The sequence below is a fragment of the Octopus bimaculoides genome, chromosome 2 (assembly GCF_001194135.2).
Source record: "Octopus bimaculoides isolate UCB-OBI-ISO-001 chromosome 2, ASM119413v2, whole genome shotgun sequence".
Classification (NCBI taxonomy): Eukaryota; Metazoa; Mollusca; class Cephalopoda; order Octopoda; family Octopodidae; genus Octopus; species Octopus bimaculoides.
Window position 1 is genome coordinate 70,921,275 of NC_068982.1, and position 11,416 is coordinate 70,932,690.

The 11,416-nt window shown below is 38.0% G+C and overlaps 1 protein-coding gene across 4 annotated transcripts in view; it reads left to right on the top strand.

The window, feature by feature from the left end:
* The window catches only part of LOC106883441 (centrosomal protein of 112 kDa), a 141,344-nt gene that overhangs the window by 12,381 nt on the left and 117,547 nt on the right, over positions 1–11,416 (top strand). For all 4 annotated transcript variants that reach the window (XM_052978267.1, XM_052978263.1, XM_052978269.1 and 1 more), the window contains exons 4-6: positions 1–93; positions 2,234–2,293; positions 6,302–6,381. In XM_052978267.1, the coding sequence (XP_052834227.1) occupies positions 1–93; positions 2,234–2,293; positions 6,302–6,381 (233 nt within the window). The remainder of the gene's footprint in view (positions 94–2,233; positions 2,294–6,301; positions 6,382–11,416) is intronic.

Below are 11,416 nucleotides of genomic sequence, written 5' to 3' on the forward strand. Positions count from 1 at the left end.
CTATCAGAATCGAATATTGAACAAGGAAAATGTATCCAGCAGCTAAAGCAGAAACTCCAAGACACAGAAAGCGAACGGCACAGACAAATTAAGGTTGTTTGTTTTTTTTCGTTTTTTTTTTTCCCCCACCTTATCTTGGCTTTGAAAGTTATATTGGTTAGGAGTGGCTTTCATCTTAGGTGAATGTCAGCCAGGTGAAAATGATATTAGTTTCTCAGTTAAAAAAAAAAAATCATGTGTTTTACTTTCTTTTGCTGGTAGCATGGACAAGACACTAAATTTTTATCTGTCCTATTTACTTGACAAGCAGAATAAAGTAACTGTGGAAACTGAAGAGTGCGTAGAAAAACAAGTTATGCTTTAAAATGTTTCTTTTTCAAATCATAGAGCCAATATAAAGTTCAAATATAAAATTCTGAAATAATGGGGGAACCACAGTCTCAGAATGACCGATATACATAGATGTCTCAGAACAGACTATGGAGCCTGGTGCAGCCCCTGGCCTTACAAGATATGGTCAAACTGTCCAAGATATGCCAGCACAGAAAACGGGTATTTAATGATGATGATAATAATCTTAAAAGTAAACAGATACCATCGTTCTTGAAAGATTTATTTCTAGAAACAAAATAATGAAATTTCATGCATTTGAATACTTACTCTAGTATTTCCTAGACATGCTTTTGTGCATAAAATACCTTAACAAGTTTAAAGTACTGGTATCTGCACAAACAAAACAGTATAATGAGAGGTATCTATTTACTTTTGAGGTGTTTGTCCAGATAGGATGAGTGGGCGAAGGGAAAGAGATTACAATTTTCAGGATCTCTGGAGGACATACATACTGCTGTATGACAATACCTATTATTATTATTATTGAGTGAGACAATACCTATTATTATTATTATTGAGTGAGGGGGATAGTCGATTACATCGACCCCAGTGCTCAACTGGTACTTAATTTATCGACCCTGAAAGGATGAAAGGTAAAGTCGACCTCAGCACAATTTGAACTCAGAATATAATAATGGTAATAATAATGGTCGTCATTATCATCCTCATTTAATGTCTATGTTCCGTACTGGCATGGGTTGGATGGTTTGACAAGATCCAATCCAATGAGCTAGATGACTGCATCAAACTCCTATGTCTACTTTGGCAGGGTTTCTACATCTAGATGTCTTTTCTAATGCCAACCACTTTACATATTGTAACACGGTGCTGCTTTCTTTAATGGCAACAGCAGGTATGAGGTCACCAAGTAATTTGCAACACCATACCCCTCAACTGAGTAGGATTGCAGTATCGAGGGAGGTGGCTGTGTGTCAGGTGTTGGGAGGCTAAAGTGTGATAAAGGGACAAGAACTATTATTAATGAGACAGAAGGTCGGAAGAACAACGGAATCATTATTAGAGTGTTGGATAAAATACCTTACAGTGCTTGTTCCAGCTCTTTACATTCTGAGTTTGAGTGCCATTGGTGTCAGCTTTGCCTTTCTTCCCCCAGGGGTTGATACAATAAAGTACTGGTCATATACTGAAATCAGTGGTATCTACTGACCCTTTCCTCTAAATTGCTGGCCTTATGTCTAAATTAGAAATAATTACATAGAGGCAAAAATTATTAAAAAAAAGAAAATTTAAAGACCCCTGAGTTATTCTTACTGTGGTACAGAGCTAATGAGTTTGCTTTCCAACAACATGGTTCTGGGTTCAGTCCCATTGCATGGCACCTTGGGCAGACCGACAAAATCCTGTGAGTAGATTTGGTAGACAGAAACTGAAAGAAAACCGTCACGTGTGTGTGTGTGTGTGTGTGTGTGTGTGAGTGAGAGAGAGAGTGTGTGCAAGGGTTTGTGTGTGTGTCTTTGTGTCTGTGTTTGTTCCTCACTACCAATTGACAATCGGTGTGTTTACATCCTCCATAACTTAGTGGCTCAGCAAAAGTGACCAATAGAATAAATAACAGGCTTAAAAAGAAAATAAGTAGCGGGGTCAATTAGTTCAACTAAAATTCCTTAAATTGGTGCTCCAGCATGTCTGCAGTCTAATGACCGAAACAAACAAAAGAATAAAAACAAAACACTGGGAGAGGGTTTATTATGTCTCTTTTAGTGAAAGAATGAAATCAGAAAATAAAAATTTTTTTATGTTTTTATGATTATTTTATTGGAGTGAGATTATGGTATTACTTCCTTTCAATTGTCTTGATGTATTTTTTTTTTTTTTACAGGAATTACAAAACACTTATAATGCTGATAAACATAATCTGGAAGAGCTCCATGATAAACAGGTGAACTTGCAATTTTCTTCCCTGCAAACTAGTATTCATCATCATCATCATTTAACATCTATTGTCCATGCTGGCATGGGTTGGATGGTGTGACTAGAGCTGACAAGCTGGAAGGCTGCACCAGACTCCAGTCTGATTTGGTATGGTTTCTACAGCTGGATGCTCTTCCTAACGCCAACTATTTTACAATGTGTGCTGGGTGCTTTTATGAGGCAGTGCATGAGTGCTTTTATGTGGTATTGCACAGGTGCTTTTATGTGGCACCGCAAGGCGCTTGTATGTGACACTGCACAGTTGCCTTTACGTGGTGTCGCATGGGCGCTTTTTCCTACTTTGTCACCAACACTATCATCACTACTGACTGACGTCACCTTTACTAGAAACCATTACTACCAAAACAATGACACCCTGACTAAGATGGCCATTTGGTAGAGTCTTTAGTATATCAGATAAATACTCATGCTATCATGGAGGCATGGAGATTAGTGGTTATAACGTTGGACTCATGATTATAAGACTGAGGTTTCAATTCCTGGACCGGGTGATGCATTGTACTCTTGAGCAAAATACTTCATTTAACATTGCTCCAGTCCACTCAGCTGGCAAAAATGAGTAATCCTGCAATGGACCAGTGGCCCATCAAGGCGAGGAATATATAACACCACAGAATCTGGGAATCTGGCCTTGTGATTCTGTGGCTTAAGAAGGAATTTCAATCTTTGTTTTTTTGGTTTTGTTTTTTTTTACTCATGCTCTTTGACTATCACACTTTTTGCTCTGAGCTCAGATTCTTCCATGGTTAACCATAGCTTTCATCATCCTTCGAAGGTCAAAAGAAAATGTACTAATCCAGGGCAGTGACTTGGAGGAACTTTAAGATCTTTGGATCACATGATTTGTGGTATTTGTTCTAGTGCATTTCATTTCAAGTTCAAATTTCACCATGGCCTACATGGATGGGAGACTCAATCCATATGTGTGTATGCACACACATACACATATTCGCACACAAATACACAGTGGCATGCACACAGACACCTACAGACGATCTCATGCACAAATATACATGCACAGTTACAGCCAAGAGTTAAAAAAAAAAAAAATCTGCAATGTTTGCACAGGCAGAACTATCCTCCCCCCCCCACTACTTCTAGAAATCACCGTCACCATATTAAGCTTCACTTCTTACGCTATTATTACAGGACAAATAATTCTGTTGAATAGTCTGCCCCCACCATTTCTCTGCAACTGTTCCTAACTCGCTGCAACTCTCTGAAACAAATCTATTATATTTCTGTCTTGCTCCACTCCATAACATTAGTCAGTAGTTTAATAATGCATTTATTTCCCAATAGTCATCGGCTGTTCTCACCTCATTGCATTCCCATAACAATCAAATCACACTTTTTAATTTTCTAAACTTCTTCGTATAATCTTGAAGCTCCACAGATTCAAATCATGATTCCATCCATCTTTAGTTTGATTTAAAGTTTCCACACTCTGTCTCACTAAGTAACAACAAGCATACAAACAAATATGCATGGAAACACACACACACACACTTTCTCTTTCATACAGACATATATACAAATACATGCATACTTGCAAATATATATATATAAATATATGCACATGCACACACATAGGTGCATGCACACATACACATTCTCACACACACACTGTCATGCACATATAAACATACAGACTTTCTTATTCACACGATTATTGCATTCACATATCCACACATACATGCAGAAATACATACACACTGACACACACACACACACACACACACACACACACACACACACCCTAGAGACTGTCATGTACACATATATGTACAGAATCTCTCATACAAACACACAGACACACATACTCTTATTCACACTCATGCACACATGCAAACACACACACACATGTACATATGCACATGTATTGACATAGTTTTCCTTCTCTCTGAGATGGCTGTCTGTACACACAACATCACTATATATGGCATACTGAGGTGTTCTGATAAAAATCAGTTTACTAATTTCTACAGATGGAAGTTTTCTTATCTCTTGGCTAGTATAAAACACTCACTGGTTCCGCCACTTTCACCAAATCTCAGGTTACCAAGGTAACGCAAGTTGTTTATCACTTCAATACACCTTGTCCAAATAAAACTGAACTTATAGCTTCCCATTTACTATATAACTAAACTGATCGCTGTAATGGTGGTGTTTAAAGAACGGCTTGCTTTATGTTAACAATTTATCAATTTGTACAGAGGACAGCTAGAATCAAAATGATATTAGTTCTTAATATGTTTTGGCAAATTTAAATGTTAATATGTTAATCGCTATTGTATTTTGTTATTGAGGAATGACATCTTTCAGATAAATGTGTGTTCATAATATCATAATACACTTGGTTCATTTGAGTCAGGGGATTTTGGGACACCCAGTGTTTCGATATCATTGTGTCTCCTCAGCTAAAACTACCCTGGACTAATGAATTTAACAAGAGTTTGTGGCTCTTGCTTATAGAATTCAGCAAATAAATTATCTGCTGATGTGCATTAATGTCTACCATCATCATCATCATCATCATCATCATCATCATCATCATCATCATCATCATCATCATCCTTTAACATTTGTTTTCTATACTGGTATGGGCTGGATGGTTTGACCAGAGTTGGCAAGCAGAGGAGCTGTACCAGGCTCCACTCTGATTTGGCTAGGTTTCTATGGCTGGATGCCCTTACTAATGCCAGCTGCTTTACAGTGTGTGCAGGGAGCAATTAATGTGGCACCAGCATGATTTAATGTGGCACAGGTATGGTGCCAACCAACAGTAATCATCATGGGTACAGTGAACAACAAGAATCATAACAATGATGTAAATATTCATTCTTAATATGTTCCAGGAGATTTGAATGTGAATATGCTAGTCACTGTTGTATTTCACCATCAGAGAACACCGTCTTCATTCAGATGATGTATGTTGACAAACACACTCAATTCATTGACATAAGGGGACTTCGACACAAGTGTTTTGACTTGGTTGTACCTCTTTAGTCAAAGCTACCCCCAGATCAATGAATCTGAAAGAGAATAGTGGCTCTTTTTTTACAGAATTCAGGAAGCAAGTTATTTATTGATGCATGCTGATGTTTGCCAAATCAATAATAAATTACTAAGCACACAGGGAACGGCAAAAATCAAAATGATGACATGCATATTCATTCTAAATAAACTTTGCTACAAGACATTTTAGTCAGATAAGAGAAAAAAGTCTGGAGCTTGAACCTGATTATAAAGGTTGGCATCACTCATTTTCTTTGATCAGTTTTGATCCTTTTATCATGAGGTTTCTTTATTGCTGATTTCTAAATCAGACAGATAAAAGGAATAAACAATGACTGAGGCTGTGCAAGAGTCATATTTGACTCTTGTTCATTTAGCCATGTTGATAAATAAAAATAAAACTGATAATTTTTTGTGAATTCAACTTAATGAGAGGTTACCTCCTTCTCTGCAGTGCTAACCATGTGTGGTTGTGTAATTAAAAAGTTTGCTTTCGATAGTTTTGAGTTCAGTCTCACTGCATGGTACCTTCATCAAATGTCTTCTACTATAGCAACTTGGCCAACCAATGCCTTGTTGAGTGGATTTGTTAGATGGAAACTGAAAGAAGCCCATCATTTACATATATATACAGTTTCTATCTACCAAATCCATTCACAAGACATTGGTCAGCCAGGGGCTGTAGAAAAAGATGCACAAAGTGCTTCACAGTAGGATTGAACCCAAGCCCACATGGCTGAAAAATTTTGCCTTTGAAGGATCTGATCTCACGATTATAAGATACTATAACTAGCATACTAGCTATCTATCCTCTGTGCTAACTACATATCTTCATCTTACCACTAATATAGATACTGAATTCATTACTGATGAAATTAAATTTCCTTGACACATTTAAAACACAATGATTTTTTAATCTTGTTTTATTTTTCTCTAGGTCCAGTCACTTGAGAATGAATTATCACAAGCTCAAATAAAGTATCTTAAATCATTACAAAAGCTGGAATCAATGGTCAGGTAAATACATAAAAACATATTTGAGCTATAGCTGTAATAAGACATAGACATAAAAATATCATTCCTAGAAATTAGTGTATCTAAATTATCATTGTTACTCTTTTACTCTTTTACTTGTTTCAGTCATTTGACTGTGGCCATGCTGGAGCACCACCTTTAGTCGAGCAAATCAACCCCATGACTTATTCTTTGTAAGCCTAGTACTTATTCTTATTTCTTTATTGCCCACAAGGGGCTAAACACAGAGGGGACAAACAAGGACAGACAAATGGATTTAGTCGATTACATCGACCCCAGTGCGTAACTGGTACTTAATTTATCGACCCCGAAAGGATGAAAGGCAAAGTCGACCTCAGCGGAATTTGAACTCAGAAAGTAACGGCAGACGAAATACCGCTAAGCATTTCGCCCGGCGTGCTAACGATTCTGCCAGCTCGCCGCCTTTTTTAAGTCTAGTACTTATTCTATCGGTCTCTTTTTGCCGAACTGCTAAGTTACGGGGACGTAAACACACCAGCATCGGTTGTCAAGCGATGTTGAAGGGGACAAACACAGACATACAAACACACATACATATATATATATATATATATATATATATATATATATATACATATATACGACGGGCTTCTTTCAGTTTCCGTCTACCAAATCCACTCACAAGACTTTGGTCAGCCCGAGGCTATAGTAGAAGACACTTGCCCAAGGTGCCATGCAGTGGGACTGAACCTGGAACCATGTGGTTGGTAAGCAAGTTACTTACCACACAGCCACTCCTTCGCCTATGTTAATCAAAGTTTTCAAAATTTCTTGCAAGCTGTTGAAGGAAGATAAAACATTGAATTTTCAACCTGAGCTCAGTGTTAAGAGTAACTTGTTTGATAGGTAATATGCAGTGGATATATATATCATCTTTGTTTTAATGTTCACATTTGCATGATTATATGGGTCAAACAGAATCTTGTTGAGGCAGATTTTTTTTAGACAAATGCCTTTCCTGTCACCAACCTTCACCAGTTTCCCTTTGACCCAACATGTTTTCACAGAGCATTAACAAAGGAAGCCACTTGTATGATGGTAACATTCATTTACAACTATCATGTGAAATCAAGGAAAGGAGATACACATACACACACACACACACACACATGATGAGCTTCCTTCACTTTCCGTCCACCAGATGTAACTTAAAAGGCTTTAGTTTGCTTCAGGCTATAGTAGAAAACACTTGCCCAAGGTGCCATGCAGTGGGACTGAACCTAAAGCAATGTCTTGGGCCAACCAAAGCCTTGTGAGTGGATTTCGCAGACGGAAACTGAAAGAAGCCCGTCGTATATATATGTATATATGTTTGTATGTCTGTGTTTGTCCCCCACCCCCACCCCAGGACTTATTCTTTGTAAGCCTAGTATTTATCTTGTCAGTTTCTTTTGCCAAACCGCTAAGTTACGGGGACATAAAACACACCAACATCAGTTGTCAAGTGATGGCAAGGAAGTGGGGGGAAAACACAGACACACAAATAAATACATATATATATATATATATATATATATATATATATATGTATGTGTGTGTGTGTGTGTGTGTGTGTACGTGTGTGTATGTGTATTTATATATATATATATACACACACACACACAGACACACACACACCCACACACAATGGTCTTCTTTCAGTTTTTGTCTACCACACATAGATATATATGTGTCTGTGTGTCTTCATGTCAGTGTTTGTCCCCCACCACTGCTTGACAACTGGTGTTGATGTGTTAACATCCCCATAACTTAGCAGTTCAGCAAAAGAGATGAATAGAATAAGTTACCAGGCTTATAAAATAAATACTGGGGTCCAATTGTTTGACTAAAATTCTTCAAGATGGTACCCCAGCATGGCCACAGTCTAATGACTGAAATAAGTAAAAAAGAAAAAGCTATAATATACAAAAGTTTTACTGATTAAATATTTGTGTACTAGCTGACCCTGTGCCGTCAATAATGACGGCTAATTGTAGCATTTTATATATAAACTCAGAAAATGCAAACCTCCACCAAAACACCAATGTCCTCTCAGCGATTAACCAGAGATGATTTTTAAAATGAGAATATCTGAAATAAACTCGACTGCTCTCACAAACAAGAATGCTAAAAATGAACCCGACTACTCTCAAAAATTAACTAAAAAAACAGGCAAAATAATCCAGAATCCTTGTCCAATACCAGATCGACCCCAAAATCTAATCAATTCATGCCAGTCATGAGGCTAAACATCCCTGAAAGTTTCATCCAAATCCATCCAGCAGTTTTTGAGATATCTTGTCCATGGACAAACAAACACAACTGAAAACAATACCTCCACCTTCACTAAGGCAGAGGTAATAAAGTACAAAATAAGGTACATAATGATCATACATATGAACATTCACATACTTCCCTTGTACATGCACACACATACACACATATACTCACACAGGGTTGAAATGCTGATTTTTTTTTCACCCCTTTCTTCCTTATTCATCTATCACCCCTTCCTTTCTCCCATTGCTATTACTTTCTTTCACTCCCTCTCAGTCAGGGCTATTACTCTCACTACTTCTCCTTCACTGAATTACTTTTTTCTCTCCTCTCTCACATCCGGCGTGATTCTGGACAAATATATAAAAACACTATGCTCATTATTATATTAGGAGATGTTTTTACAAAATAAGTTTTACAGAAAAAGGAAAATTTTATTTTATTAACTGTTTTGCACTCTCTTGCAGCTTATCAAAGTTTAAAGTTTGTTCTCCATGTGTATGTGTGTTGGTGTATGACAGTTTGAGAAAGTTGACATTTCATGGCTTCACATGAATGAAACAGTGAATGATGTTTATATTCTTTGTTGGCATTATGACTCGTTGCCCTGTACTTCCAAAAACTTATTGAATAGAAAAGAAAATCAGCTAGTTATAAAATCTTTGTAAGAGATGGAAGCAGTAACTGTACTGGCAAGAATTTTTTGTTGCCAGGGACCATCTTAAGCTTGTTCTCAACTCCTGCACCATTCAACCAGCACGACTTGAACACTTTGCTTGGAACCAGCATTAGATGGTTTGACTAGAGCTGGTAAGCCAGAAGGTTGTACCAGGTTCCAGTCTGATTTGGCGTGGTTTCTACAGCTGGATGCCCTTCCTAACGTCAACTACTCCAAGTAGTAATGGATATTGAATCCAGATAGTGTGCTACTAAGGCAGAAAAACATATCCATGACTTCTAACCTTTTACCCTTGATGTATATCAATGGTGGGAGGCGCAATGGCCCAGTGGTTAGGGCAGCGGACTCGCGGTCATAGGATCGTGGTTTCGTTTCCTAGACCAGGCGTTGTGAGTGTTTATTGAGCGAAAACAGCTAAAGCTCCACGAGGCTCCGGCAGGGGATGGTGGCGAACCCTGCTGTACTCTCACCACATCTTTCTCTCACTCTTACTTCCTGTTTCTGTTGTGCCTGTAATTCAAAGGGTCAGCCTTGTCACACTGTGTCACGCTGAATATACCCGAGAACTACGTTAAGGGTACACGTGTCTGTGGAGTGCTCAGCCACTTGCATGTCAATTTCACGAGCAGGCTGTTCCGTTGATCGGATCAACTGGAACCCTCGACGTCGTAAGCGACGGAGTGCCAACAACAACAATATCAATGGTGAGATATATGGCTTAGCTGGTGCTGGTTGTAGCATGGCTAAAGACTTCTAAGACTGATTGTAAGTCCAAATTCATCACACACAGTTGAAAAGACCCCATGAGGAATCCCTGACCTTCCTCACTGTGGCTCATGAGACAGCAATCATCAGCATAAAGGAGATCATGAATGAGTCATGAACATTTTTGTTACTGCAGTAAAGCAACAGATTTTGAAAAGCTTCCTTCTTGGACAGTAACAAATGTAGATACCAGTATTGCTGTGTGCTAAGTGTTAGGCTCACAAGGTAACAATAGCAATGTAGGGACCAGTTTAATAACAGATAACCCAGTTTAATAACAGATTCAGCTGAGATGGGTTCTAGTAGTTCACCGTCAGCACAAAGCCATGCTTTCATGTCATTAAGAAATCAAATGATCCCTGTGGACATTTCTGGACACCCCAGTTTGGTAAGATCAGTGAAACACTGATGCAGGTCAATACAGTTGTTCTCTGCACTTCTCATTAACCTTGTTGGATGGTAAAGAGCACATCAGTTGTGCCTCGATTTGACCGAAAGCCACATTGTGACTCAGGAAGAAGGCCAGGTACAACATGGTCCAGCAACGTGCACACACACACACATATACATACATTACATAGTATTCTTTTACTTGTTTCAGTCACCACCTTAGAAGGTTTTTTAGTCAAAGAAATCGCCCCTAGGACTTATTTTTTATTAGCTTAGTACTTATTCTATTGGTCTCTTTGTCCAAAGCGCTAAATTACTGGGATGTAAACACACCTAACACTGGTTGTCAAGTGATAGGGATGGTGGACAAACACGAAGACACACAAATACATACACACACACACACACACACACATACACACACTCTCAATGGGCTTCTTTCAATTTCCGTCTACCACATCCACTCACAAGGCATCGGTAGCCTAGGGTTAAAGTAGAAGAGTAAAGTAATATTTGTAGAATTTGTAAAATTTTACTTCACTCAAGCAAAATTTTTCAAATATTTTACCCCTATCTAGTTAATTGTAAACTGAAAAGACTGAATTTAACACAAAACCTCCACCTAAATATGTGTCACTGCATACAAACCCCCTTAACAGTTAAAAAAATGAGATTTTTAAACATATTTTCATCAGTGATTGACTGTTATTTACAGGAATGTTGTAGAGAAGAGTTTTCCACTACTACTAGCATGACAAGCAACCACATACAGCTAATTTTATATATATATATACATACACGCAAGAAGCTTCTTTCGGTTTCCATCTACCAAATCCACTCATTCTTAAACTACTTAACTGCTGTTATTTGTGTGTGTCATATTTCTATATATGTGTGTGTGTGTGT